The 27225-nt window shown below is 41.4% G+C and overlaps 1 protein-coding gene across 2 annotated transcripts in view; it reads left to right on the plus strand.

The window, feature by feature from the left end:
* mapkap1 (MAPK associated protein 1) overlaps positions 1–26942 on the plus strand; it is a 49914-nt gene extending 22972 nt beyond the window's left edge. The window contains exons 8-13 of one of the 2 annotated variants that reach the window (XR_006106919.1): positions 2456–2563; positions 7996–8136; positions 13081–13218; positions 17349–17446; positions 19710–19876; positions 26315–26394. Coding sequence is in view for 1 of the 2 variants with exons in the window: in XM_042508834.1 (XP_042364768.1) it covers positions 2456–2563; positions 7996–8136; positions 13081–13218; positions 17349–17446; positions 26315–26437 (608 nt within the window). In the remaining variant the exon portion in view is untranslated. Of the gene's footprint in view, positions 1–2455; positions 2564–7995; positions 8137–13080; positions 13219–17348; positions 17447–19709; positions 19877–26314 lie in introns of both variants that reach the window. The other variant, XM_042508834.1, reaches the window with a different exon arrangement.
* The last annotated feature ends 283 nt before the right edge of the window (positions 26943–27225 follow it).

Consider the following 27225-nt stretch of genomic DNA (forward strand, 5'->3'; position numbering starts at 1 on the left):
TGGACCTTTTCTCATCTGTCAGCAGGACCTGTTACTTCACACATTAACACCACAGTGAGCTTGAGAGGCAGCATGCATGGCTAGCGTGTGACAGCCATATAGTCTATGATCACAGCTATGCCGTGATCATCTTGTATCCATTGCATTTGGATACAAGAGTGACTCATGTCACACATTCCTATCTGAACCAAAGTAACTGAGCCCAAGAAATAAATTTTACTATGTTCAACCACTGACAAAAAACAGAAGGCACTAATGAAAACAATATGCCTCACACATTTTGCTGATCACACAGCTGATCAATAGATTGCAGCAGACTGAGAGCCCAGCGCAGTAACAGAGACAGACAGCAGAGTTTTTCCTCACAGTGTCTGAACAGTTAAGTGTTTAGCCCGGAAAGTGACTTCTTCAGATTTCTACAGAAGACTTTGTTTTAGTGTCACTTTCAGTCAGACTTTAGATGGAATTCCTTATTAACATATGGACGCATCGCTCCATCTCTCATCCAGCTGCGCTTTGTTGCTTCCTTTTTTTATCAGGGGCGGATTTAGTGATTTGGCGGCCTGGTGCCCCAGTAAATCTGCCTAGCTTTGAATTCACTCATTCTCTAACTGGGAGTGGTGGTGGGCTGTAGAATAGGTTATGCACACACACACAACACACCTAGCTGCCCCGGTGTAACATAAAGTAGGCCTGCAGTTATTGCACTTCGGTTAAGGCATAATTCACTTTTAGTTCAATAAGTACGGTTTGACATTCACTCTAATGTTTTTTAATGCACATCTATTATGACTCATACATTTTTATTTGTTGTTGTAACGCTAGAGAGGATAAAGACTTTTTTTTTATCAAAACTTCTTTTACATAAAATAAGCCAGGCTATGCCATGCTTTGTGTAAGGAAATAAAATGCTGCACGACACATTTGCGCATGCAGCAGCACCACCACAAAAAACCCCCTTCCAGATCTCACTCCAAACTTTTCTGAAAAGTTGGCAGCCCTGAACTGTAATATCCTATGTTTCACCAAAACTCTGCTAAATCCTGGACAGCAACATTCAACCAGGAGGCTCCTTTTCTATTTGCTCATCCAATAGATTTGTTTTTGCACTGCAGGATTAAATCGGATTTTGCTGGCATCAAAGTTGAGAAGGTGCAGGCCCTGCAGTGACTTCACTCTACAAAGCAACATACTGACCAGACACATGTTGACCTCTGCCCCTCATAAAAACTACAATTATTTTTTTTGTTTTGTTTTTTTGTTTTTTTTTTACTTTGGGGATAGATATTTTGTCATATAATCAATATTGTCATTATCCCAAATATACCCTGAAATATTGCAATATTATTCAGCAGTGTTCAGAAATCTCAATTATAACTAACATTGTGATTAACTTTAGGTCAGATGGTATATTGACAATACCACAATGAATAACCTTTTGTCTGCCTCTTGGTAAGCCAGCACGTTACATGAAAAGAATGTGTTGGCTTATTTATCTTTGCTCTAGAGGCAACAAATCCTTTAATTGTTAGAAATACCATCAAATTCCAATTTATTGGCCCATGATTGTGTGGTGATGTGGATGTTGGCTGGAATCATTGTGTGAGGTGAGGTAATGATTTTTATGGAGGCTCGGTGACAGTAAAAGACATATCTCTTCTGAAGCAATATATGAAACAGTGTATAAAACACGATGCACCTTTAAGCATCAAGGTGAATCTGTCGGATCAGTCTGAGCAAGGAAGCAGCACCTTTGACAAGTTACCAAATCTTCAAATGACATTGAGGGGAGTATAGAAGTACAATTGGAGACAAATGTGTTATTAGTTTGTATGTTTGTCACGATGGATCTGCAAGTCATGATACTGCAAATGCAGGATACATTATATAAAATATACAAATAATGCAGGGAATGTTGTAGATATTAAATAAGTACTCATTTAAGCAATTTTGCATACAGAAATACTTAAATGACCTTTATGTTGCCTCCCAAGTTTAACATGTTATTGGTCACCAACAGGGCTTTTCACACACATAAACACCACTGCCAGGATAATTGGTCTCCCTATAAACAGAGTTAAACAGTAAGGCCATTCATTGCTATTTCAGTAGAACAGGGCATCATATATCAATTAAATTAAAAAAGAAAACAAAAAATATAATGAACAACATTTAAGGGTCAGTATGCTTAAAAAAAGTGATTCAACAACCACAAGCAATCGGACAATTAGACAATTAACTTATAGTTAACCCTGTTTATGAATATGGCCTTAGTATTACCAGGGGGACTGATGGCCAAAAACTGAACTGATGATATGACCCAATTTATAAATCAGAATTATCTCTAGGATGGAACTTTGCAGCATCAACAAGTAGGAGAGATGTTCCCACCCAACTCTAGAACTTTGGAAAAGTCTAAGTGTGTTGTTGTCTTCTCACGCCAATATTTCAACAGGGCCCATGTACCGTCTGGAGAAGCAAACTGAGCCAAATGTGGCAGTAGACTTGGATTCAACACTTGAGAGCCAGAGCACCCTGGAGTTTTGCCTGGTCAGAGAAAACAGTAAGTAATCCTAGTAAGGCTGTTGACCTGAACCATAACCACAACTGCCTTATCTTCTCAGTGAATGACTCCACAGCTGGCTACACTCCACCAGCTTTACTTTTAAAAATTTTATTGCAGTATTTTAGGCTACATCACTACGAAGTGTGGCTGCACAAAATGAGATTCATATTTTTTTTCACTCAAATGTGAAATCACACAAGTCTTTGGGACACTTTCTTAATGCAAAATATATTTATTGCATCTGCATCTTCGTGCAGAAAGTAAAAATGATCATCAGCTATAAGAAAAAGACACACTGCTTAACAGCTTTTATGGACTGGATTGTAAATGGACTTGGACTTGCATATAGTCTTTCTAGTCTTCCACTCACTTGAAGTGCTTTAACAATATAAATTCACAATCACCCATTCACACACATATTCACACACTTATGGCTGAAGTTACCATACAAGGTGCCACCTGCTACTCTATTTTGAAATTCGCAGGCACTCACACATCAATGGCACAGCCATCAGTATCAACTTGTGGTTCACTATCTTGCCCAGCTATACTTAGACGTGTGGACTAGAGGAGCCTGGCAATCTGCCCATCCTCCGATTAGTGGACAACCTACTGAGCCACAGCGATCGCTGAAAACTCATCTACACTTTTTTAAAATTTTTTTATCAAAAGAGTACTTTTAATGGATGATCCAGCCAACTTCAGAGCTACATGCAATATAATTTAAAACATTAAGTTTGGGTTTGTAATCTGCAGCTGTACTTCACCCACTGAGACACTGGGCAAATTAAGATTAAGATAAAATAATCCTTTATTTGTCCCATAGCAGGGAAATTTGCATTATTACAGCAGCAAAGCATGTCCAAGATACATAAAGCTAAAGAACAATATAAATAGTAAAAAACAAGATGCAAAACTCAACTGTAAATATATATATATATATATATATATATAGTTACACCAACTGCACATGGAAAGTAAGTGCACATTGTGATAAATAGTCCATTCAGTGTGTGTTGTCTACTGGGAGCAGCGCTGGTTGTACAGTCTGACAGCAGCAGGAAGGAAGGACCTGTAGAATTGCTCCTTCACACACTTTGGGTGAAGCAGTCTGTTGCTGAAGGAGCTTTCCAGTGCAATCACGGATGGGGTGAGAGTCATTCTCCAGCATGGATGACAGTTTAGTGATCATCTTCCTTTATCCCACCACCTGCACTGAATCGAGAGGACATCCTAGGCAGAGCTGGTCTTTCTTATCAGTTTGTTGAGTCTCCTCCTGTCTGCAGTCATGATGCCCGGCAGACCACTCCATAGAACATAACTGATGCCACAGCAGTGTAAAAAAGGGTCCTCAGGAGTGCCCCCTGTACCCCAAAAGACCTGAGTCGCCTGAGCAGGTAGAGTCTGCTCTGACCTTTTTTTGTAAAGTGATGTGGTGTTATTTCTCCAGTCCAGTTTGTTGTTCAGGTACTTGTAAGAATCTACTATTTCAATGTCCATTCCCTGGTATAAAGGGAAACTGTCTGTGCCTGCGGAAATCCACCACCAGATCCTTTGTTTTCCCCATGTTGATCTGGAGGTGGTTTTGCTGGTGATTTTGTACTGAGGTAAATTTAAAGCCATAGTTTACAAGGCAGAGAGTGCTTTGACAGTTACTCTCCTCCCCAGAAGTCAGGTAAGCAATAGCCAGGGCAACTCTAGGTTTGGCCAGAGCAGGCAGCTTTACCAGTTTAGAAGCCACTGTGAAGGGCATGATCTGTAGGATGCCTCCATGACTGCCCTGTTCTAGGCAATTGACACACTTCTGCATAAACCTCTCTATAAACTGGGTGTGAGATCCTGCCATCTTGGAGCCCGGGGTGGAGAAAAGGGGGAAGAGGAAAACGTTGGCCAGGGCTCGATTGAGAGAGTACCTCTTGTTGATGTTGTGGAGCTGGGAGAAAGAGAGGGAACTGCTCATAGATTGGGCTCCTGAAGTGGAAAGGGCAGCAGGCTCATCCTCACTGGAGCTTAGCAGGTGCGTGAGTTTAGAGGGCCGAGTGTCATCCAATGGTGAGAGGCTGTTCTATCTCACACACCATCCACCCTCTTCTGGACACTCCTCTAGCCACTAGCACGCATTCACACACTGAGGAAGTATAAACGAAGCAGGAAAACCAGGATGTGCCTACCCGAATACATGCGGACCCCACAGTATATAGTGAGGCGGACTCCCACCATCAGACATCCTTTTTCTCTTCAGCAAAGGCAAATTGCTCACTGAGCAGCTTTCTCCATGGCTAGATTCACTACTTCAAGAAACTCATCAGTACCTGAGCACTGACCAAGCAGGGAGCAGTGTTAAGCAGCCACCAGCCTTCAAGGCCTGCCTGGCATTGCCTAAGTTCAGATGCCAGTGGGATCACTTCTGACACTTTGACGTGATGCGTCGCAACCACAAGAGTGAGCAGGAGCTTGAAATTAATGACGCTGAGACACCCGCTTCAACTGCCACACTCCGCCAACGCCTCAGGTCATTCCCACTGGAGTACCCTAACCCGCCATATTGGGCTCTTCAGCATGTCTCTTTCAATCCGGTTTGCCCCACTTATGCAGGTTTTGTCACGCCCCTTCTTCCACAAGAGCCCTGGCTTTGGATATGGTGGATTATTTCGGTGCAGGGTTGCACAGAGAAATTTAACCTGGCATGTCCTCCCCTGACGGCTGGCGGCCCACCTGCTTCTGCAGCCTGCTGGTTGGTCAGAGAGCAGGGAATCTCTAACTACAGCTAAGGGCTGACAGAGAGACACAGGAGTAGTGGTGAACAAGATATGTCTGCCACAGCCTCTCTATGTTGTGTACACATGAGTCTAATGTCTCCCTCACTGATATCTAAAGACACGGGAGAGATTAAATGCAAATGTCACAATATCAGCTGCTGCTTACCAATAAAGCTGCTTACCACCATTAATGGAAGCATACTTTCATGTTTAGGTGCCTGTGAAACACAGGGAATTTTTGTGTTTCATCTCCTAGGGGATAGACCATGTGTACAGTGGACTACTGTTCAGCTATTCCCTGGTACCTCACACCCTCAGCAAATGTATGGATGTGGCGCTTTAGCCACTGCATGACTGTGGCATGAGGGTCTTTTTTGTCTTTATCTCTTTTACCTCATCTGCATGGCCACGTTCAAGGAACAGGATATTTTCCGTAACACCAAGTTGATCTTTTACCTAACCAATTTGGGGTTCAAAATAAACTAGAAGAGCAGCCCCCTACCACAAAAGTGGGTGGAGTATCTGAGGGTGGTGCTCAGTGTATCAGCTTGCAGGTCACTCTGTCAGAGCACAGACTGATAGCCTGGCAGCAAGCATTTTGTAAACTGTAGCTTGGTGGAATGCTGACAGCTTTGACCATCATGCAGGTGCTAGGGTTCATTGCCCTGTTACAAGGCAAAGTGATTGGGGTTCCAGTGCTTGTGCAATGAAAAAAAAGGTCAAATCCTCTATCATGTGCAGTTGGATTTAATTTTTCCATTTTGCAATGTTTGATGGACAGAGTATTAAGTCTATATAGCAGCCATCTCTTCCTGCCCTGAGGGTTTTGGTGACAGACCTATATTATATATATATATATATATATATATATATATATATATATATATATATATATATATATATATATATATATATATATATATATATTTATATTATATATATATATATATATATATATATATATATATATATATATATATACTTTCATGGGATGGTTCTTGAAGGGGGTCAGGAGACGCCCAGTTATGCATGCCTCCTCACCGGACCTATCATTGGTACTCCAAGCCTTGGTGAAGATCCCTTTGGGCCTCTGAAAGCTTGTCATTCTAGACATCTTTCCTGCTGGTGATGACATCAGCTTAAAGAGTATGTGAACTAACTGCCCCACTGGTGTTCTGCAGTTGCTAGCTGCTTTGTGGTTACTGCCATGGGGCCTCTCTGAGACCAAATCCATATTTTGTTCCACAAAATGTAAGGTGTTTGTTCAGGTCAATAAAAAAGAGTAATTGAGTATCAAAATTTGATGCTTTTTGTCTTCTACCCCATGAAGGGGACAGGGAGGGAAAATTTCATCTGCTCTGCTCAGTTTGTGCAATGGCATGTTTAAAGCATGGCCCTCATCGGACGCACTTAACTGTTTGTGTGTTTTGTTGATGCAAGAAACACCTTGCAAGATGGCTTTGTGAGTGCTTCTCCCAAACCTACAAGCAGGTGGGGCCCCACTCACTGTGGACCACTCACACAGTCTCAGCTGCCTTGTTCAGTGGGTTGAGTGTCGAGGACATACAGTATGTGCATAGCATCGTGGTCACCCAAGGAGGTTTCTCACCACCTTGTTTGGCTGGAGCCCCCTACATCTCTGAAAAAGAAGAAGGCAGGATACAGCAACTAAACTTTAGCAGGTCAGGATCAGTTTAACTGGTTTGATGTTAGGTCACAAGGGTGTTGATTTATCAGGCTTCACTCACTGTATCTAAAGAGTCCAATGGAGAGTGGAGCCTCTGAAATCCAATGAAGGTTACAATGTTGTAACTTTGGTTCTGTTAGCACCGGAGGAGCACTCTACCTAGGCGACCTGCTGCTCCTATGCCGCTAGCTGTAGAAGATGTAGAATCAAATGTTGCCGGCTATATTTTTTCTTTTCTTAGTGTGCGAATGCGTGCTCGTGCTAAAAGGAGTAGTACCCAAAGAGTCCAATAGGGTTACAATATTGTAAACTTTTTTGTGGTCCTCCGTATCTTTTCACTCTCTTTTGCATTGTCAAAATAAGAATGAGTCTACTTGGTAGGAGGAGCAAGTGAGTGTTTATGAAGGATAATGAAAATAGTAACTAATACACAGCTCACCATAGTCAGATGAAGCCTGTGTCCCAAATCACTGGGCAGTCCAGTTATGTAAGGAGTTTTCTTTCGCAGTGTTTGATCCAGTGTTGGTAAAACAATATTTCTACCTTCAAATCCCAGCCTGCTTCAGCTCTGTGTGATCTCCAAGAATCCTCAGCCAAGTCATCATTGATAGTAAATAGTTTTCGGTTGATGTAGCGGTTTTAGTTTTGGTTGCAAAGTACCATCTTTGCTTTTGAGTGTCATCATAGTTTGATCAAGCTCCACAAGCAGTGTTTCTGTGGAACTGAGGGCATTAATACTGTATAGTTGGTCTTGCTAAGCATCACGGAATCTCTGCAACTCTGACATATTTTGTTGTTCTTAAGAAGTGTTTTATTTTGCCACATTTTACTGTGCTGTAATAGATTTATTTACATTAATCACCTGCCCCTCTCTTATAAATAGCAGAATTTTGCAGCCCTACTCCTGCGTGATAGATCAAGGGTTAAAATCAAGACTTAATTTTACATTGCGATTTTCTGATCGATTTTCTCTCTTCCTCCAGGCTCCAGGGGCGAAGAGAGCTCAGAGGAAGATCCTCCTATTGACATCACCACAGTCCAAGATATGCTGAGCAGTCACCACTATAAGTCCTTCAAGATCAGTATGATCCACAAGCTACGCTTCACCACAGATGTCCAGCTAGGTACATACTGCAGGCTATAGAATTCAGACATGTTATCATTTTTTTCCAGCTCTAAAAAATGTTTGTAGGAAATACTTCACATTGAAAGCAGAAACAGTCTCTCATTAATTTTAAGTGTTTTTATGTGACATCATCAGAGTTGTTTCGTCATTTTCCAAAGAAAAGGTAAAAATACTTACTACTATTTATTTCATATATAATAATATCTAAATTGTTATTAGGCTTTGGCCAATATTTAATATTTGTTTGTTTATTTTTATATTCTATTGTAAGATTACAGGATATCTCTTAAATTTCTCTGATGAAAAACTGTGATGAATAGATGTTTTTGTTTTCCATTAAAAGACAATCTTCAGACATAACTTTTACCGTTATCTCATGTCATATGATGTAGGCTACTTCTCTCATGGTTCTTAGATGTTGCTCATTGAAAAACAGAGTTGACTGAGCTACTTAATAACCAGTGTCATGATATGAGTTATCAAGGGAGCCAATGTTAGGGTTAGTGAAGCCAGATAATGAAAATATGTGCTGGGTATGTTGAACTGGCTTCATGGTACAGGGTCAGGAAACTCTACACTATTGCCAAGGGTTACCCCTTTAGGGTAAGACGCCCTGTCTTCTGCTGGTAAAAATTGAAGGAGGTGTATGGATGATCCATATTCCTGTGTTTACATTTGGTTTTGGTGGTCACACTGACACCATTACTGCAGAGGTGTCCCTTTCCTCCATTAGCTCTGTTCCTCCCAAAAAAAGTCCTTTATTTTTGTTTATTTTTTTAAATAAACTTATACTTATTATGAATTTGATGGCTGAAAAACATTCCAAAATAGTTGGAACAGGGTTTACCTGTGTGTTTTCTTTTAACAACACTCAGTAAGCATTCCAGACCTAAGGACACTAATTGTTGAAGTTTTGAAATGGAATTTGTTTCTGTTCTTGCTTGATATGCGACTGTAGTTGCTCAACAGTTAGGGTTCTCTGTGGTCAAATTTGTTCTTCATAAGACACCACACATTTTCAATGGGAGACAGGTCTGGACTGCAGGCAGGTCATTGTTTTACTACGAAGCTACACTGTTGGAACACATGCAAAATGTGTCTCTTTGTCTTGCTAGAATAAGGAGGGATGTCCCTGAAAAAGACGTCATCTGGATGGCAGCATGTGTTGCTTCAAAACCTGTATGTGCCTTTCAGTATTAATGGTGCCTTCACAGACTACCATGATGCAATTGGCACTAACACATCCCCCATACCATCATAGATGCTGGCTTTAAACTTTGCCCAGGTGTCAGTCTGAAGGCTTCTTTTCCTCTGTAGGCCAGAAGACACGATGTTACACTTTCTCCACTTTGTGTCAGTCCATCTCAGATGAGGTTGAGCCTAGGGAAGTGGGCACAGTTTCTGGGTGTTGTTGATTTATGACTTTGGCTTTGCATGATGGAGTCTGAACTTGGATATGTCGATGCAGGAATAAACTGTGTGACATAATGGGTTATTGTATTTTCTTAAACTCTGCAGTTGTATTATATTAAACAGTTTATACTACAATGGTGTTTTATAATATATAATACTTTTTAATAATTGTTTTACAAAATGTATTCCTTTCTTTTAATACTAAAACAACAGTAACACCTAAGTTCAAATCTGTTATGTTAATGGGAACCATGCAGTCTAATATTTAGTGATTGATCACGCCAGAAAATATCACTCGCAGTGACGGTAAATGGTAAATGGACTGTGCTTCTATAGTTCTTTTTGACCACTCAAAGCGCTTTCATACTACATGTCACATTCACCCATTCACACACACATTCACACACAGATGGCCGAGGCTACCGTACATGTTGCCACCTACTACTCATTAAATAATCAGACGCACTCATACTCCGATTACGCAGCATCAGGAGTAATTTGGGGTTCAGTATCTTGCCCAAGGATACTTTGATGTGTTGCTTGGAGGAGCTGGCAATCGAACCACTGACCTTCTGATTACAGGATGACCCACTCTACCTCTGAGCCACACTATGGTCAGTTGGGACAGAAAGTGATGAAGCAGCCTTCCAAAGTTTTTACTAACTTGCAGAAATATTGTGGTACCACAAGAATGGCACACAGTGAGATTTAACAGGAGACAGAGCACAATCAATCAGAGAAGTGCTTCTATAAAATGTATATAGTCTGCCTAATTCAAGCAGTCCTGAAGAAAGTTACCCTCAGAAGTCAAAATGTACAAGGTTTTGTTCAGAAAGTTAAACTTTGGTCTCATCTGAACTTAAAAACTTGTGGCACATGTAAAAATTCAAGTAAATGGAACAAAAGCCATACTGTAGGCTTAGGTTTGGTGTCTAAATAAAAAAAATAAGTCAATAAAATTTAAAAAAAGCTGTGTAAAATAGTCAACAAGAGTCTACAAGCAGTATTGTCAAATGACAGCCCATGGGCCAGCCGGCCATAGCTTTAAGTAACTTTTAAGACATTTAAGAACATTAAGTAATTCATAGCAATAAATGTGCAAGACAGTATTTAGGGGTCAGGTAGGACGGACAGACAGGCAGACAGACAAATCTCCTGCTTCTGCACCAGACAGCAGCTCCCTCTCCTCATTGAAGGTGGGAGAGAGAGAGAGAGAGGGCAAGCAGCCAGTCTCAGTGCCGTGCTCTCGGTTCTTCCTTCTGGCTGAAGCAGGGAGGTTCTCTGTCAAGGCAGTACAGTGCGGACAGTTGGTGATCCACCGACCTGGTTTGCTTCGCGCCGCCACACAGTCTGGCTGTAGCTGACTAGTACTCTGGACTCGGTCATGCTCAGGATCAGTATTTTTTTGCGATGATGTCAGACAGGCAGGGCACGGGCATTGACTCACGCGGGTCCGATCAGTTTGATTTTTGACAGCAGAGCATTTTGTCTTTTTTTTCTTTTTTACAAAGACAATGACACAGAAGAATCCAGTAAATGAACATTTTTGTTCCATTAAACAACTCCACAAAATTTGTTAGAAAATATACTATGGGATGTTCTATACAAAGAAAGATAAAGATTATGAGGGCAGCGGGCTGTCGGTTTGAAAAAGGAGGGCGACAGGGGTAATGAAAACAGGCTCACTGGGAACCAATCAGCAAATAGCATTATTCAAGTGCAGTATTGTCATTTTTCTTCAATGTGGTTTAAGAAGAAATGAAATTAAAGTTGACCCTAAATTTGCTACATTGTTTGGTGTGGAAGCAGGAGTTGAGGAATCTCACAGCCTGGGGAAAGAAGCTGCTCTGTAGTCTGGTGGTTCGGCAGCGGATACTTCTGTATCCTTTTCCAGATGGCAGGAGGATGAACCAGCTGTGGCTGGGGTGGCTGCTGGCTTTCAGTATCTTTAAGGCTCTGTGCAGACACCTCACTTTACCAAGGTCACTGACATTCTGGGCAGTTTTAATCACTGGCTGTAGAGCCTTCCTGTCCTGGGCCATGCACGAACTATGCCAGTTGTTGAGGTTTCCTGTTAGTATGCTCTCTATTGCACCTCTATAGAAGTTAACCAGGATCTTGCTTTGGAATTTAGCCTTCCTAAGTTTCAGTTGGAAGTAGAGTCTTTTCTGTGCTTAATTATAATTTTAATTGACCTGACTCAATCAACAACACTAATTAATACTCATATATATTGCTTTTCAACTGGAAAAAAAGTGGTCTGGGGGTTTAGTTGCACTTTAAATATGAATAAATCAAAAATATATAACTTATAAACAGGTATTGTATACATACCTCTTTTTCTAAGAGCCCCAAGAGATTTAATGACCTTATTGCAAACAAGATCGGCACTTAGGAGAGTTAGACATCAATTGTAATACCTGGAAAACATGTTAAGAAAACTTTTCTTGATTATGAAAATAGAGCTTAATGTGCTAATTGTCATGTTTCAAGTTGGACTTTCTGACTGTCAGTGACAACTATTTGTTTGAGGCCATGTAGAGTAATTGACAAGATTATGATGTAGTTTTTTTTTTAATGAGACTTGTCAAATCTCTGTTAGAGACAAAAAGGCTGGTGTCATCTGCAAAGAGCAGAGGGAATATGGAGTTAGATACATAAATATAGATTAGAAATAACAACGGTCCTAATATAGATCTTTAGGGTACACCACATTTCATTATATTGCAACTAAAGGTCTAAGAACATATTTACTGCAAACTTATTATTGTCAAAGTCTGTAGATATTATGTTTGGAGGTTCAAAAGAAGCCATGACACTGATGAGTGTACAGAATATTATATGTTTTTAAGTTTTCAATAATAATTTTATGCACACGTTTTTCTAAAATCTTCAAAGAATATGGCAACATTGAGATTGGCCGGTACTTTGTAAAGGATCCTGGACCACCTGTTTTAAATACTGGAATAACTACTAATTTTTTAAGTCAGAAGGTATAATTTCAGTTTTCAAAATGAATGTCAAAGGTTTAATGATAACAGACCTGACTTCCCTCATTTTGGAACAAGAAATACTATCATTACCCAAAACTGAATTTTTGAGTTCCAAAATATTATCATTGAAAAAAGGGATAGAGCCCTTCATATAATCCAGTTCATTAACATTTTCTATCGACTATCTTTTTGGTAAGAGATGCACCAACACTTGAAAAGAAATCATTACGCTATATCAAATGGATCAGTAAGAACTTCCATCTGTGAAAACTGAAGGAAATTTTAAGAAGGTCGTTTTTGATGTAATTGATTAATAGTTTTCCATGTGGCCTAAATGTTATTTTCTACATTAGTACTGGTCACTGTAGAACCCTTTCTTGGCTGCTCAGAGGAGATGATTGTATTTGTTTTTGTAAGATTTATAAAGTTCTAAATTAAGTACTATACAGTCCGGTGCGCTTTTACCTGTTGTCCTAACAGTGAGTGGCTATCTGAATGTTTTTTCTGTTCATGAACTAATTCAACTTTTTCTTCAGGCATTTCAGGAGAGAAAGTGGAAATTGATCCTGTCACCAATCAGAAGGCTAGTACCAAGTTTTGGATTCGGCAGAAACCTATTTCTATCGACTCGGACCATCTTTGTGCCTGTGACCTTGTAGAGGAGAGAAGCCCCAGTGAGTGAACCATGGAGACAGTGTCTTATTTTCCAGTGTTGTATACATGATATTTACAATAGAAGCCATGTCCTCTACACTGTACATTTTCTTCCTCAACACATTTGCACACATCCACACATATGCTCAGAAAAGTGTAAATGTGATTGGTTTTACATAGCTTTTCAGGTAAGAACAAATGCTACAATAAAGATAAAATGAAAACACAACCCCCAGCCTTCACCCATACCACAAAAAAGTATTCTGCTTTAAGATGAATACAGTTAACACTTTGTGTTCTAATGAACTTAAAAATGTTACCTCAACTTACCTCACAGACCATCAAGTCCGTTAAAGTCTGTGTAAAGTGAATTCAGAGATTTGTTTTAAAACCTATTATAAATGTTGGAAACTGATTGTTGAAAACATGTTACAAAGACCCTTTACTATAATGTGCTGAGTTGTGGAGTTAGATAGTTGTTTTTTCACCATTTTCTTGTTTTAAGATTTAAAAACCATAGCTCAATGGAGCTATACCCAGCATTACCCTGCCTCTGACAATGTGGCAGTATAAAAATGACAAGCAACACTAGCATAGTCCAGCGATTGGCCATGGCCGCTGCTCCTCCAGCAAATACGCCCCCAGCATTTCAGTTCCGAGAATACTATGCATTTTTTCATGATTTTGACATCTTCTTTTACATAACTGGCAATTTTTTTGGTCATTCAAATTTGTCAGGTGTTTAGTAACATGTCTGACTGTAATGTGACAAACTCAGAACACATTTTAATTATGACTTTACACAGACTTTAAGGTCAGTCATATTACACAAAAGGGATGTTCCAATCAAGATTTTTGGCCTTATCCCAAGCTATATCCATACTAGGTATCTGTTGATACTGAGTTTGATTTGATACTTGCATTCACCTAAATTTAATCAGCTTTGCTCTGTTGGAGCTGTTGGAACAACAAAATATGTGCATTCCTGTCGTGTTAAGTGGAGCTTCTTTCCTCACAAAATTGGAGAGTAAAGACACGCAAACAAGCTGCTCCCAGAATTCATGTAAATTATTTACACCTGAAATAATCTGCTGCCACTGATATTTGTCATTTTGAGTAGTGAAAGAACTGTTAACAGCAAAAATAACTTGTCTTAAATATTTGCATTAACATTTTTTTTTGCATGTCAAGAATTCATGTTCAGAAGGCTCTGACTTAGGTAATTAGATTATATTTGATCATGTTCAGTGTCATGACACTGAAGGAATGAATACAGTCGCATACTTTGAATATTGTCCATCCATCCATCCATCCATTTTCTTCCGCTTATCCGGAGTTGGGTCGCGGGGGCAGCAGCCTAAGCAGGGAAGCCCAGACTTCCCTCTCCCTGGCCACTTCGTCCAGCTCTTCCCAGGGGATCCCGAGGCGTTCCCAGGCCAGCTGAGAGACATAGTCTCTCCAGCGTGTCCCCGGTCTTCCCCAGGGTCTCCAAATGGTGGGACGTGCCCTGAACACCTCAACAGGTGTTAAGTATCCTAATTAGATGCCCAAGCCACCTCATCTGGCTCTTCTAAACGCGGAGGAGCAGCGGCTCTGCTCCGAGCCCCTCCCGGATGACCGAGCTTCTCACCCTATCTCTAAGGGAGAGCCCAGCCATCCTACAGAGAAAGCTAATTTCGGCCGCTTGTACCCGCGATCTCGTTCTTTTGGTCACTACCCAAAGCTCATGACCATAGGTGAGGGTAGGAATGAAGATCGACTGGTGTGTCGGTGGGATTGAGGAGGTCTTTGAAGTATTCCATCCACCAATCCACAACGTCCCGAGTCAAGGTCAGCAGCGCCTCGTCCCCACCATACACAGTGTTGATACACAGTGTTGAGCACTGCTTTCCCCTTCTGAGACGCCGGATGGTCGTCCAGAACCTCTTCGAAGCCGTCCGGAAGTCGTTCTCCATGGCCTCACCAAACTCCTCCCACGGCGACCGCCGTAGCCGCACTTCGCTTGGCCTGACAGTACCTGTCTGCTGCCTCTGGAGTCCCACAGGCCAAGAAGGCCCGATAAGACTCGTTCTTCAGCTTGACGGCATCCCTTATCGCTGGTGTCCACCAGTGGGTTTGGGTGTTGCCGCCCCGACAGGCACCAACCACAGTATGCCCACAGCACCGGTCGGCCGCCTCAGCAATGGAGGCACGGAACATGGCCCACTCGGACTCAATGTCCCCTGCCTCCCCCGGGACATGGTCGAAGCTCGCCCGGAGGTGGGAGTTGAAGCTCCTTCTGACTGGAGACTCTGCCAGACGTTCTCAGCAGACCCTCACAATGCATTTGGGTCTCCCCCACCATCGGAGCCAACTCACCACCAGGTGGTGATCGGTTGACAGCTCTGCCCCTCTCTTCACCCGAGTGTCCAAGACATACGGCCGCAAGTCCGACGATATGACTTCAAAGTCGATCATCAAACTGCAGCCTAGGGTGTCCTGATGCCAAGTGCGCATATGGACACCCTTATGCTTGAACATGGTGTTCGTTATGGACAATCTGTGGCGAGCACAGAAGTCCAATAACAAAACACCACTCAGGTTCAGATCGGGGGGCCATTCCTCCCGATCACACATCCAGCACCCCCTCTAAGGACTCCAAAAAGGGTGGATACTCTGAACTGCTGTTTGGGCCATAGGCACAAACAACAGTCAGGATCCGTCCCCCCACCCGAAGGCGGAGGGAGGCTACCCTCTCATTCACCAGGGTAAACTCCAACGTACCGGCACCAAGCCGGGGGGCAATAAGTATTGCCACCCCTGCCCAGCGCCTCTCACTAGTGGCAACTCTAGAGTGGAAGAGAGTCCATCCCCTCTCGAGAAGGCTGGTTCCGGAGCCTATGCTGTGCAGCGAGGTGAGGCCGACTATATCTATTCGGAACTTCTCAACCTCACGCACCAGCTCAGGCTCTTCCCCACCTGAGAGGTGACATTCCACGTCCCCAGAGCTAACTTCTGCAGCCGAGGATCAGACCGCCAAGGTCCCTGCCTTCGGCTACCGCCCAACTCACACGGCCACTCCTACGGGTGGTGAGCCCATGGGCAGGAGGTTCCACGTTGCCTCTTCGGGCTGTGCCAGGCCTGGCCCCATGGGTAAAGGCCCGGCCACCAGGCGCTCGCCATCAAGCCCCACCCCCAGGCCTGGCTCCGGGGCGGGGCACGGTGACCCGCATCCGGGTGAGGGAAACTCTGAACCATTCTTCTTTTTCATCATAAGGGTCCAGTAAGCTACACTTTGTCTGGTCCCTCCCCTAGGACCTGTTTGCCACCCTACCAGGGGCATAAAGCCCCCGACAACTGAGGTCCTAGGATCACTGGGACACGCAAACCCCTCCACCACGATATGGTGGTAGCTCAGGGAGGGGACTTTGAATATGAAGTATAACTTTTTTGTCATGTAAAGATTTAGTCATGTTACAGAGACAAAATTCAGATTGCATGAGTGGTCTGGAAACAGTTCTCAACATGGAGGTGGCAGAGTCAGCAGCTAGCAGCTACAGATGCAAACTTCATAAACAGCGCTTAACACTGCAGCAAATATTGTGGGACATTTAAACAGCAAAACTAAAAACTAATTGCAAATTTGACAGAGGAAACAGAGTTGTCTGCCATGGACATATTTAGGTTATATTATTTCTCAAACCTGTAATCCATCAGTGTGCCCTTGTGTCTGTAACAAATTGAGTGTACATGTATTGTTAACACACCTATGTAGTTGCATCTTACTATCTGAATATAAGGCAGCAAATACTGTGACACTGAATTCAAACCAGGTTTTCGAAAGTAGCATTGACAGTTGAGCTGGGCTGATGCCACTTTGCGCAAAGTGTAAGCTTGGTCCCACTATCTGAATCACAAATTTGTCCCATGAAGAATCATATGGTTTTATTTTTTGATCATTTGCAATTTGCTTTTTTTGTCCTGTTTGCATCCTACAGCCAGTCGTCTTGCTCAACTCTGACGACATCTGACAGTGCCCGTGTTCTCAGATAATGCAAAGCCATGGCTGAACATGTGTAGACAGGAAGATGTTTATTCATGTGGATCTGGGCATCATTTCTCTTATTCATTATTGTTCTCATTTAATATGTTTTTCCTCTGTGTTTTACAGGTCATGCAATTTTTAAACTCACCTATCTCAGCAATCATGACTACAAGCCTCTCTACTTTGAGTCTGATGCTGCTACTGTCAATGAAATAGTTCTAAAGGTGAGCTCTGGCTGGATTTCATTGTTGTGCCATGTTTGTATTTGTTGTTAACAGTTTAGGTTTAGTCAGGGTATACAAAACTCATATTTTAGCTTTTTATGAGATGTTTCAATAGCTTTGGGTCAGTTCTTTTCTAATAGAAATGTCATAATGACATCTGTCTAACATAACAAAGGATGAGTGGCAGTAAGCAGAAGCAAAGTACATTCACTTAAGTATAGTACTTAAGTACAGTTTAAATGTACTGTTACCTGGAGTATATAGAGTATATAGTTTTATATCATTGCAGTACTCTTCGGTCTGATAAAATCCCCTTGAAGATGTCATGGTAATGTTATCAGGGTTGGAGACTTTAAATTTCTAACAGAAATGCTAAGTTTAAGACTGGAGGTGTGGAGTTTGAAAAACAGGACAGTTCACCAGGCAGGGAGGTCTCATGAAAAATTGCTGTCATCATTCATTGTCATTTATATTTTAATTTTAGTGTCATGTAAATCATTTGGCACATCCCACATGGGACTACAAGAAACAGTTATTTTACAGCCATCTTCCAGTCTTGCGTATGCAGGATATGTGGAAATGAAAAAGAAACAAGGTCAAACTCAAAGCAATATCCGAAATGAAATATGGTGCATCTGTAAACTCCGCAACTCACACTGATTCTAGTACGTCCTGCTGTGTTGAAATCAAATGTTGGTTGTTCCGGTCTTCATCGATGAATCAACGAGTGAGTGTTGCCACGCCAGCCTCCCTCAGTGGTTAGAGATAGGGACTGTTATTTGTGAGGGCAGACGAGGTGCTGAAAAACAGATAAGGCATTTTTAAAAACATTAACCGCTGAGGAGGGAATTATATTTTTAATTTTGTCTTAGGTGAGGGACATACAACATGAAAAGGTAGTATTTTATGTTTATTTTAATAGAAAAGTCACATCCCAGCTAGCCCATCCTCTGAAAAATTAAGTACAGTCCCACAACACCGGCACAAAAGCTAAGCAACGTCCTGCTGTGGACAGGGCCACAGCAAAACATGTTTTACCCTAGGGTTAGGGTTAGGGTTAACCCTAACCCTAGCCACCACAGCTGATCGATGCAGCAGTAAAAAAAGCAGTAACTCTGCCGTTTGGTGAAGTTTTTCTCAATCGAGTCTTGTGATTTTGTATACCGCATATGAGATGATGTGAATCTCTGCTCACCTGAATGTGTGACAGGTGCGTCTGCAGAGGGTGCATTTCATTTTATTTGTATGATTGTTTGTCTTATGTGGTATCTATAAACAAAGAGAGAAACTCCCGTGCACTGTCCCGCTCACTGCTGATAGTAACAGTCATTAGGTATATCAGATATAGCCTACCTGATGAAGGTCTGTTAGACCAAAATGTTGTTTTTCTTTATTCAATAAATATGCCAGCAGTAAATGGGAAAGTGTGCGGGAGTTTCTCTCTTTGTTTATAGATACCACATAAGAAAAAGGGAAAGAAATCCCCCATTAGCCTGATGGACTGTCCCTGCCCCTTGCACATGGGGAAGCAGAGGGAAAAAGCAGTGGGAAAGTTTTGTTTTTTCAGATGCCCTTGAACATATGGAAGAAAGTTAATTATGATAACCACACAAGATTACTATGATTATATTTCATATCACACACCATGTGCATTCCTGTAACTTTCATCAGCAAGAAGAAACTATTTTTTAAAAATGCGATGATGACGGCAATGAGCTCAATCCCACAGTAGGCATCACATAACTGCGGTATTGCGGTAGATTGGTTACTTTCCATGGGATCACACCCAAACCGACGTCCTTTTACCTTGACTGACAGCTGTCGTTCATGGAAACCTAGAGGTAGTACCACAGAAGAAGACATTTCTGTCTTTATCGTTGACCCTTTTCATATGTAAGACATTTTGTCTTGTTATAACAGAAAAAAGGCGTATTTATTAACATTAATCAGGTCAAGTCAAGTCAATTGTCACAAATCACAATTTGCCTCAGGGGCCTTTACGGCATACGACAGCCCACTGTCCTTAGACCCTTACATCGACAAGGAAAAAAAAAAACCTGCAAAAGGGGGGAAAACCTTATTGAAACCTGATAGTAACATTAACACAACACAGAACACACAACCATAGTAATAGACACAAAAACCAACAAATGCAATCCATGATAGCATGTAGCATTAAATGCAACCACTGCAGTCCATGCATGTGGCGGTAACAGTCATATGTGTATATTAATAATGGAGGCATTACTAATGACAATGGCAGTAGTTGTTGGCGTCAAGAAGGATCATGTCATCAGTGCAACCACAGTGTACGATCCAGGTCCAACCACGGGCAGGACCACAGCACAACCATCACCGTGATCCAGGCGCAACCGTGATCTGAGGAATCACCAAGATGAGGGAGCACAAATGCTCAGGAGAAGAAGCAGAGTAAGTGTTATGCAGTAATAGGACATGAGTGTTTGCAGCTGATGAGAGAGAGTTGAGGAGAGAGGAGCTCAGTGTATCATAGGAGGTCCCCTGGTAGACTAAACCTATGAAACTGAGAGGAGCATGGAAATTGAAGGCTCTGGCTCCTCCCATACTCCCATACTTTTGGAGACTTTAGGAACCACAGATAACCCTGCGTTTTCAGAGAGCAGTGTCTTGGTAGGATTATAGGAAACTGTGAGCTCTGAGAGATATGACGGAGCCTGACCATTCAGAGCTTTGTAAGAAAGGAGAAAGATTTAAAATTGAATTCTGAATTTTACAGGGTGTCAGTGCAAAGAAGCTAAAACAGGAGAAATATGATTTCTTCTCTTGGTTCCTGTTAACATGTGCCGCAGCATTCTGGACCAGTTGGAGTCTTTAACGACGTGTTGGAGCAATCTGATAATAAGGAAGTACACTAATCTGGCCAAGGAGTAACAAACATGTGGGCTAATTTTTCTGTGTCTGTTTGAAACAGGATATGCCTAATTTGTGCAATATTACGCAAGTAAAAGAATGCAGTCCTTGAAGTTTGTTTTACATTAAAAAGACAAATCTTGATCAAATATAACTCAAGGGACCCTTACTGTAACGCTGAGGGCCAAAGCAATGCCATCTAGAGAGTCTATATTCTTAGAAAAATAGTTTCTGATGTGTTTTGGGCCAAGTGCAATAACTTCAGTTTTGTCTGAATTTAACATCAGAATATTGCAGCTCATCCAGGCTTTATGTCCTTAGGACACACTTGTAGTTTAAATAACTGATTGGCTTCTTTGGGCTTCCTTAATAATCATGACTGCATTCCACCTCATTTAAATAGCTTAGTGGGATAGCCAAAGCTAATATTAGAGCTAGCCTTAGCTAAAACGTATACTGTCTGACTAATCCATCATACAAGGCCTATATAAGCTGGTGGATCAGGGTAAAATGGCATAAATGGGGCTCTTGATGAAACACGAGTGTAAATATTAAATTGAGAAACAAATTTTCCAACATTTGCTTGATAAAATAATTCTATTTAATTAGATATTTTTTTAAAGATGATTTTTTGGCATTTTTGCCTTTACTAGAGAGGACAGAAGATTGATTGCATGAAGGGGGGAGAGAGAAAGGCGATGGGCCAAGGGCCAAGAGCTGGAATCAAACCTGCGGCCACTGCAGCAAGAACACTGCCTTCATGCATGGGGTGCCTGCTTTATCCACTGAGCCACTGGACTCCCTGTTTTTTTTAAAAAAAAAGTTGACTCTTGGTTTAGTGGATGTTAAATGATCTGAAAGAAAATAAGTTAGCAAATATATATGGGCCTATAGTGCTCCCTCCCAGCATATAATACCCTGAGGTCTATGCCAATTATATCTAGGCTGGAAAAAAAAAACAGCTTAGACAACAATGAGAGCAGCTGTGCTCATATGTATTTATTATTCAAGTTCAGTTTTGAAACAATCACATGCACTCACACACCAATGGAACAGCAATCAGGAGCAATTTGAGGTTCAGAATTTTACCTAAGGATCACTTTGACATGTTAACTAGAGGAGCCAGGGAAAAAACTGCCAATCACCCAATTAATGAACAACCCACTCTACCTCCAGAGCGACAGCCACCCAGTCTAAAGCCAGTGTTTTCCATCCTAAAAAGGTGGCCCTCTTTTAACCTGGCTAGATCACCATAATAACTTGTGTTGCAGACCTAACCTGGTCTGGACAAGATGCTCAAAGTTTCGGCTTGAAATCGGTTAAAAACATGTTAAAAAAATGTCAAACAAATGTTTGTTTGTAGGAATGTAAGACACTGCAATGTCAGTAATTAAAGTAGGAACGGGTAGTGGAGACACAAATGGTAAATTAAAGCTATGCCAACCTAAAAACCTAAAGCTACGTCCTCAGCAGCGCTCATACTTCATGCCACCCCTGCATAAGTCAGTGACCCACTTGAACCGCCCAAGTGAAAAAAGTCTGGACATGCCACTGCTTTCACAGGTCCATTAAGTAGTGTCACTCTACAATCTGTGTCAGTATATGAGTGATACAGATTATAGATGCATTTATCCAATATGTTGAGCAGTATCGTCACAGAAATGCCACCGAACAAAGCTGTGCAGCTAAAGAAGCACTAATTGTATGTTGTTGGTTTTTTTTAACTTTGCTCTCACTGAACCACTGAATGACACATTGGGGTTCACTCACTTACTTTACTCACTGGGGTTCAAACACTTACTCTTAAAGACCCCTCCAAAAAGTCAGGATGACATTTATTTGCATATGAAATGTGGTATAAATCCTTCAAATCACTATGATGTTACCTTCCGGATTATGTATATGCAAAGTTTTCCTTTGCTGAAGTTTACACCACTATTACAGCTAATAGATTAGTCAAGTCAATTTTATTTATAAAGCCGATTATCACAAATCACAATTTTCCTCAAAAGGCTTTACAGCAGAAGACATCCCACTGTTCTTAGACCCTCACATCGACTTAGGAAAAACTCTCACAAAAAACCCTATAACAGGGAAAAATGGTAGAAACCTCAGGAAGAGCGACTAGGACGGAAAGACATGCAATAGATGTCATGAAATAATAATAATAATAATAATAATAACAATAACAATAACAACAATAATTATTATTATTATTATCTGTTATTATTACCTCGTCTGTTGGTATTTATCACAGATAATATTCAATCAACAAAGCTACTTTCACCTTGATTTATCCAAAAACTCAAGCATTTGCCAAATATTGTTCATTGTGGGACAGTATCGGAACTAAATGTAGTTCTTCACTATAATGTTTAAATGTGTGCAGTAGGTTTAACGGTTCAGTTTCAACATTTTATATTTTGTATTTGTAATGTATTCCATTAATGCAAATCTTTGCATTCTGTTTATATTCACACTTTACACAATGTCCCATTTTTTTGGAATTGGGGTTGAACATTATTTTCAAATGGGCTATATAATCATAAAACTACTACTACTTTGTGTACTTAAACTATATTTGGTGCTAATGCTTACTTTTACTTACTACAGCTATAAATTAAGGTACAAGTTTGGGTGTGATGGTGTTGAAAGTGACCAATCATTAGGGGTCCAGTGCCTCCCTTGGTCAGGTTGATTCACATGATTCACTTAAGTAGAACTCAACTTAGAGAGCAGAGCAAGTAGCAACCTCTGAGGCTGAAAAATGCAGCCAATATAGACGTGCCAAAAACTGCCGTTCATCAACTGGCCACTTGAAGCCGGCTCCAAAACTAAATCCCCATAGACCTCCATGTTAAAATGCCCAAATTTACAGCAGAAAAAAATCTTGTAGAGCTTGGTGCAATAATGATTTCGTTTCATGCAAACTGTATTAGGGGTAAATATTTTTATCAGTCACTGTTTACTTTTTATGAAGGCCCAAAGTTACACATATTTATAGGAGGGGCTGCTTAAGTGACAGGCTGTCTGCAAGGCGTCGCTATAGTGTGTAACCCTGGATTTCCACCACTTGCATGTGCATTGTGTTACGGCTCTGCTGCAGTTTTGCTTAGTGCTCCCTCATCCGTCAATCCCCACCAGTTGCGTCTGAGTCCGGCATGGCACAGCATTGCCAGATCAGCTGGAGTGGCAAGACAGAGGAGTTCCCGCAGTAATTACAGAATCGCGCATTATATTGGTACAGAGGAAGAAGTAATAACTCCATTCACTCCATGGATTAATTGTAGTGATATCGATTCACTCCCATAACTCCCAATAAGTTGCTCCAGGCCATTTACTTTCTATGGTTGTCCTCATAAAAGGATGTGTGGTGTCAAAAATAATTTTGTGGTTTTCCACCTCCCACATTAGCTTCTTTTTGTCCATGTTGCCGGTAGTGATCTCTGAAAACCTCTGACCTGTTTAATACAGGCCTTGATGCGCTCATTTTGACATTTTGTTGATGTTAAGTGAAATACTATCAGACGTAAACATGAGTGTTTTATTCTGAAAAGAAACCGTATGTTTTAATGTTGTATCGCTGTCTGATTCCCTGTCTGCTCTGTGTTAAATTCGGCTGAAATTATGCAAAGTGATCCAGGGGTACTGCAAAAATAGGATGCTTGCATATCTGATCTGCAAGCCTCTGGACTTCCAGAGCTGAGATGGAGTCGATACACAACGCAGCGGAGCCAGTGGAAATGAACACATAGACTAGAGTGTAATCTATTTGCTCCGCCTGCCGTGATGGAGCAGAGCTGGACTGCACACAGATCTGGTGGAAATTAGGGGTGACTCAGATCCGCCCCTCACTCCTCCACAGTTCCACCCTTGCCTAAAAATGGTACCCCCTGGCTCTGAAAAACCAAGATGGCAACAAAAATGCCAAACTCGAAGCTTCAAAATAGCAGTCCATGAGCCACTTAATGGTGACTTCATGGTAGCTAAGTCTATTATTATTTCTATAGTCTGTGGAGCAGACATTTGCCAGAAGACGGCTTGGTAGAGGGGCAGTTCTCGGTCCAAGTTGGGTTGGCCTCGTCCTGATGCAGGCGCTCCTCCCTCTCTCTTCTGGCGCTTTCGGTTTTGTTTCTCCCCTCTGGTCTGACTGGTCACTCAGTGTATGCAATTGGTGGAGATCCTCTCACGGTCTGCTGCATTCCTGATGTTAATATGTGCTTCTTTATCGTAGAAAAATTGTGCTTGTGCTTCAGCAGAAGGGGCCATGGAAAAACATAAAAAAAAGTAGCATAGATTTCAGGAGCTACTGGCTGCTGCAGCTATGCACCACCGTCAGTATAGTAACCTTTTCCTTGCACCAGCGTTTAAACTCCAGCTACTTCGCCTTGCAACAGGCAGTGGTGGCTGCCTGGATGGCTGCCTGGATGGTCTGCACAACCTGCACAGACAATCAAGCCCCCCTTAGCCCATCCCTCTCAGGAGCCAAGCCTGTAGAGACTGACCCAGAGTGGGCAATGCGCCTATTGTACCAGCATCCTGAGAAAGAGCCTCCAAGAACTGGGGGATGGTTCAGATGTCACTATTTTAGTCATTTCTGCATCCCACAGTGCAGAGCAGTGACCTGGGGCTATCAGAATGACCAATAACTGCTCTGGACTCACTCTCTCCAGCAGGTGAGGGACGAGACAGAGGGGTGGAAAGTTTTACACTAGCTTTCTTCACCATGGTGTGTGTGCAAACACATCCAACTCCACAGGGGGGATCATCTTGGCTGGTCTTTTTCCATTGAGAATTGCCAATTGCCAATTTGGTTAGGTGTAAGATCAGTTTAAAAGACCTCATATGCTGTCACATCACCAATGACATGGAAAGTTCTGCGCTGTGGTGAGGTCGGCCTTGAAGGAGCAGTAATAAATTCATATATAAATGCACAGTGTGTATTTTCCAGTGTAAATTCAAAATATGAAGACATATTTTGTTTTTTTAGTTTGAGTTTTTTTTAATCCAAATGTATGTTTTTTAAATTAATAAAAAAATTCAAATTTCAGGTGGATATTTAATATTCCTAGTTTCAGTGCAGTCAATAACTGCAGCAATAACGGCAATCACATTTACGCTGCTTTGTCACTTTTTGACCCACTTGTCAAAAGTGATTTTGATTTTGAGAGCAATCAATCACATATTTTTAGATGGCATAGTTCCTTATAAACTAACTGGTGAGAATCAAGGTGTTAGTCTTTTAAATAAACCCAACATAATGAATCTAATTCTAAAAAATGTAAATATTGTAAAAAAAAAATCTTGTAATATAAATCTTATAATATGCAACTGTAGAGTTGAAGAAAACCCAAAAACCCTTTATTCTGCACAGATATGTCAGCATAAAATGTGTGTAAGAGTACTCTTCAGTATGTGTAGATTCTGTTCTTAAATCCCCAAAAAGAAAACATTGGTGAATATCAGAATCTTCTTAAAAAATGCACAAATGTAATTTAAGAAGAAATTTCTGGTGAATAAGGCCCGTTAAGGGCAGTGATAGGATGATATTGTGATACTGTGGTGGAATTTAGGAGCAGAGACTGATTGACTGAGACAGATTGAAGCCGTGTGGCCGTTCAATAACAGAGAAAAGACAGTGGTATTTATGCAGTTGTCATGGTGCAGATGGTTGGGATCAAATTCTAACATGTCAGGAACTAAGGTTCTTCTGAGAAGTGAGGAATGTGTTTGTTACTACATTTGTTGGCACTGGTCCATCTCAGGTATCTATGGTCAACTTACAGGCACTAAGTCTTCACTATATATGGGTAGCTCTTTACTTGAGGTAGACATAGAGTCTTGAACTAACTGTGAAGGATGCATAATCCTAAAATACATACTAACCTGCAGTGAATGTCAGATAAACTTGTGTGTTTCCACAGCAATTTTAAAACCTATCATGACTGAAAGAGGTTTTCTGCCACTGTTAATTTTCAGGTGAACTATATCCTGGAGTCCCGGGCCAGCACCTCTCGGGCTGATTACTTTGCCCAGAAGCAGCGGAAACTGAGTCGCCGGACAAGCTTCAGTTTTCAGAAGGAAAAGAAGACGGGCCAGTAGACAGGCCATCTGCCTGTATGTGCACAGACTGACCCATCAACATACTCATATAAAGAAAGCATTACTCTGAACCAACGAGGAGACAGGAGAGTCAAGTCTGAGGAGACAGGCAGAAAACAGACAGCAAAGATGTGTGTCTGCTCTTGCTGAACAAGTTTCTGAAACTGTATGGGCAATGTAAGGCCAGGAGCAAAAAGAAACCCTAAACATCCTTTTTCTACAAAAGAAAATGTCTTTTAAGAATTGTGGGACAGAGTTTTGACTGCCATGTCACCGTGAGTTCTTGTTTGTTCACTGCCTCGAAGTATAGCTTCATTCTTTAGGATGGATTTGTATAACCTCAGTGAGTGGGTTAAAAAAAAAAAAAAGCAAAGCTACATGCTAAATGTCTGCTTCTGACCTTCATTTTTAAAAGAAGTAACATAAAACATGACAATTTTTTTTATAATTTTATTCTGTTTTGTCAATCCACACAGTTTTCCGATAAATTGGCAGGTAAAATGTAGCTTCCACGTGTCCTTCTTTTTACACATCAGACACCTGCAATGAAGGATGAGCCAATGAACAGCACCCCTGGAGCAATTTCAGGGTTTGGTGCCTTGCCCAAGGGCACCTCAGCAGTACCCAGGAGGTAAATTGGCAGGTCTTCAGTAGTGGATCCACACTTGGTCTGCAAGCAGGACGTGAACCGGTGACTGTCAGTTCTCAAGCCCTTGGACTGACCTAGCTAAAACTAATGCAACAGCCCTGCAGTAGTTCTTCCTCTCATTATGTTTTAGTGTGTCAGA

The sequence above is a fragment of the Plectropomus leopardus genome, chromosome 20 (genome assembly GCF_008729295.1).
Source record: "Plectropomus leopardus isolate mb chromosome 20, YSFRI_Pleo_2.0, whole genome shotgun sequence".
Taxonomy (NCBI): domain Eukaryota; kingdom Metazoa; phylum Chordata; class Actinopteri; order Perciformes; family Serranidae; genus Plectropomus; species Plectropomus leopardus.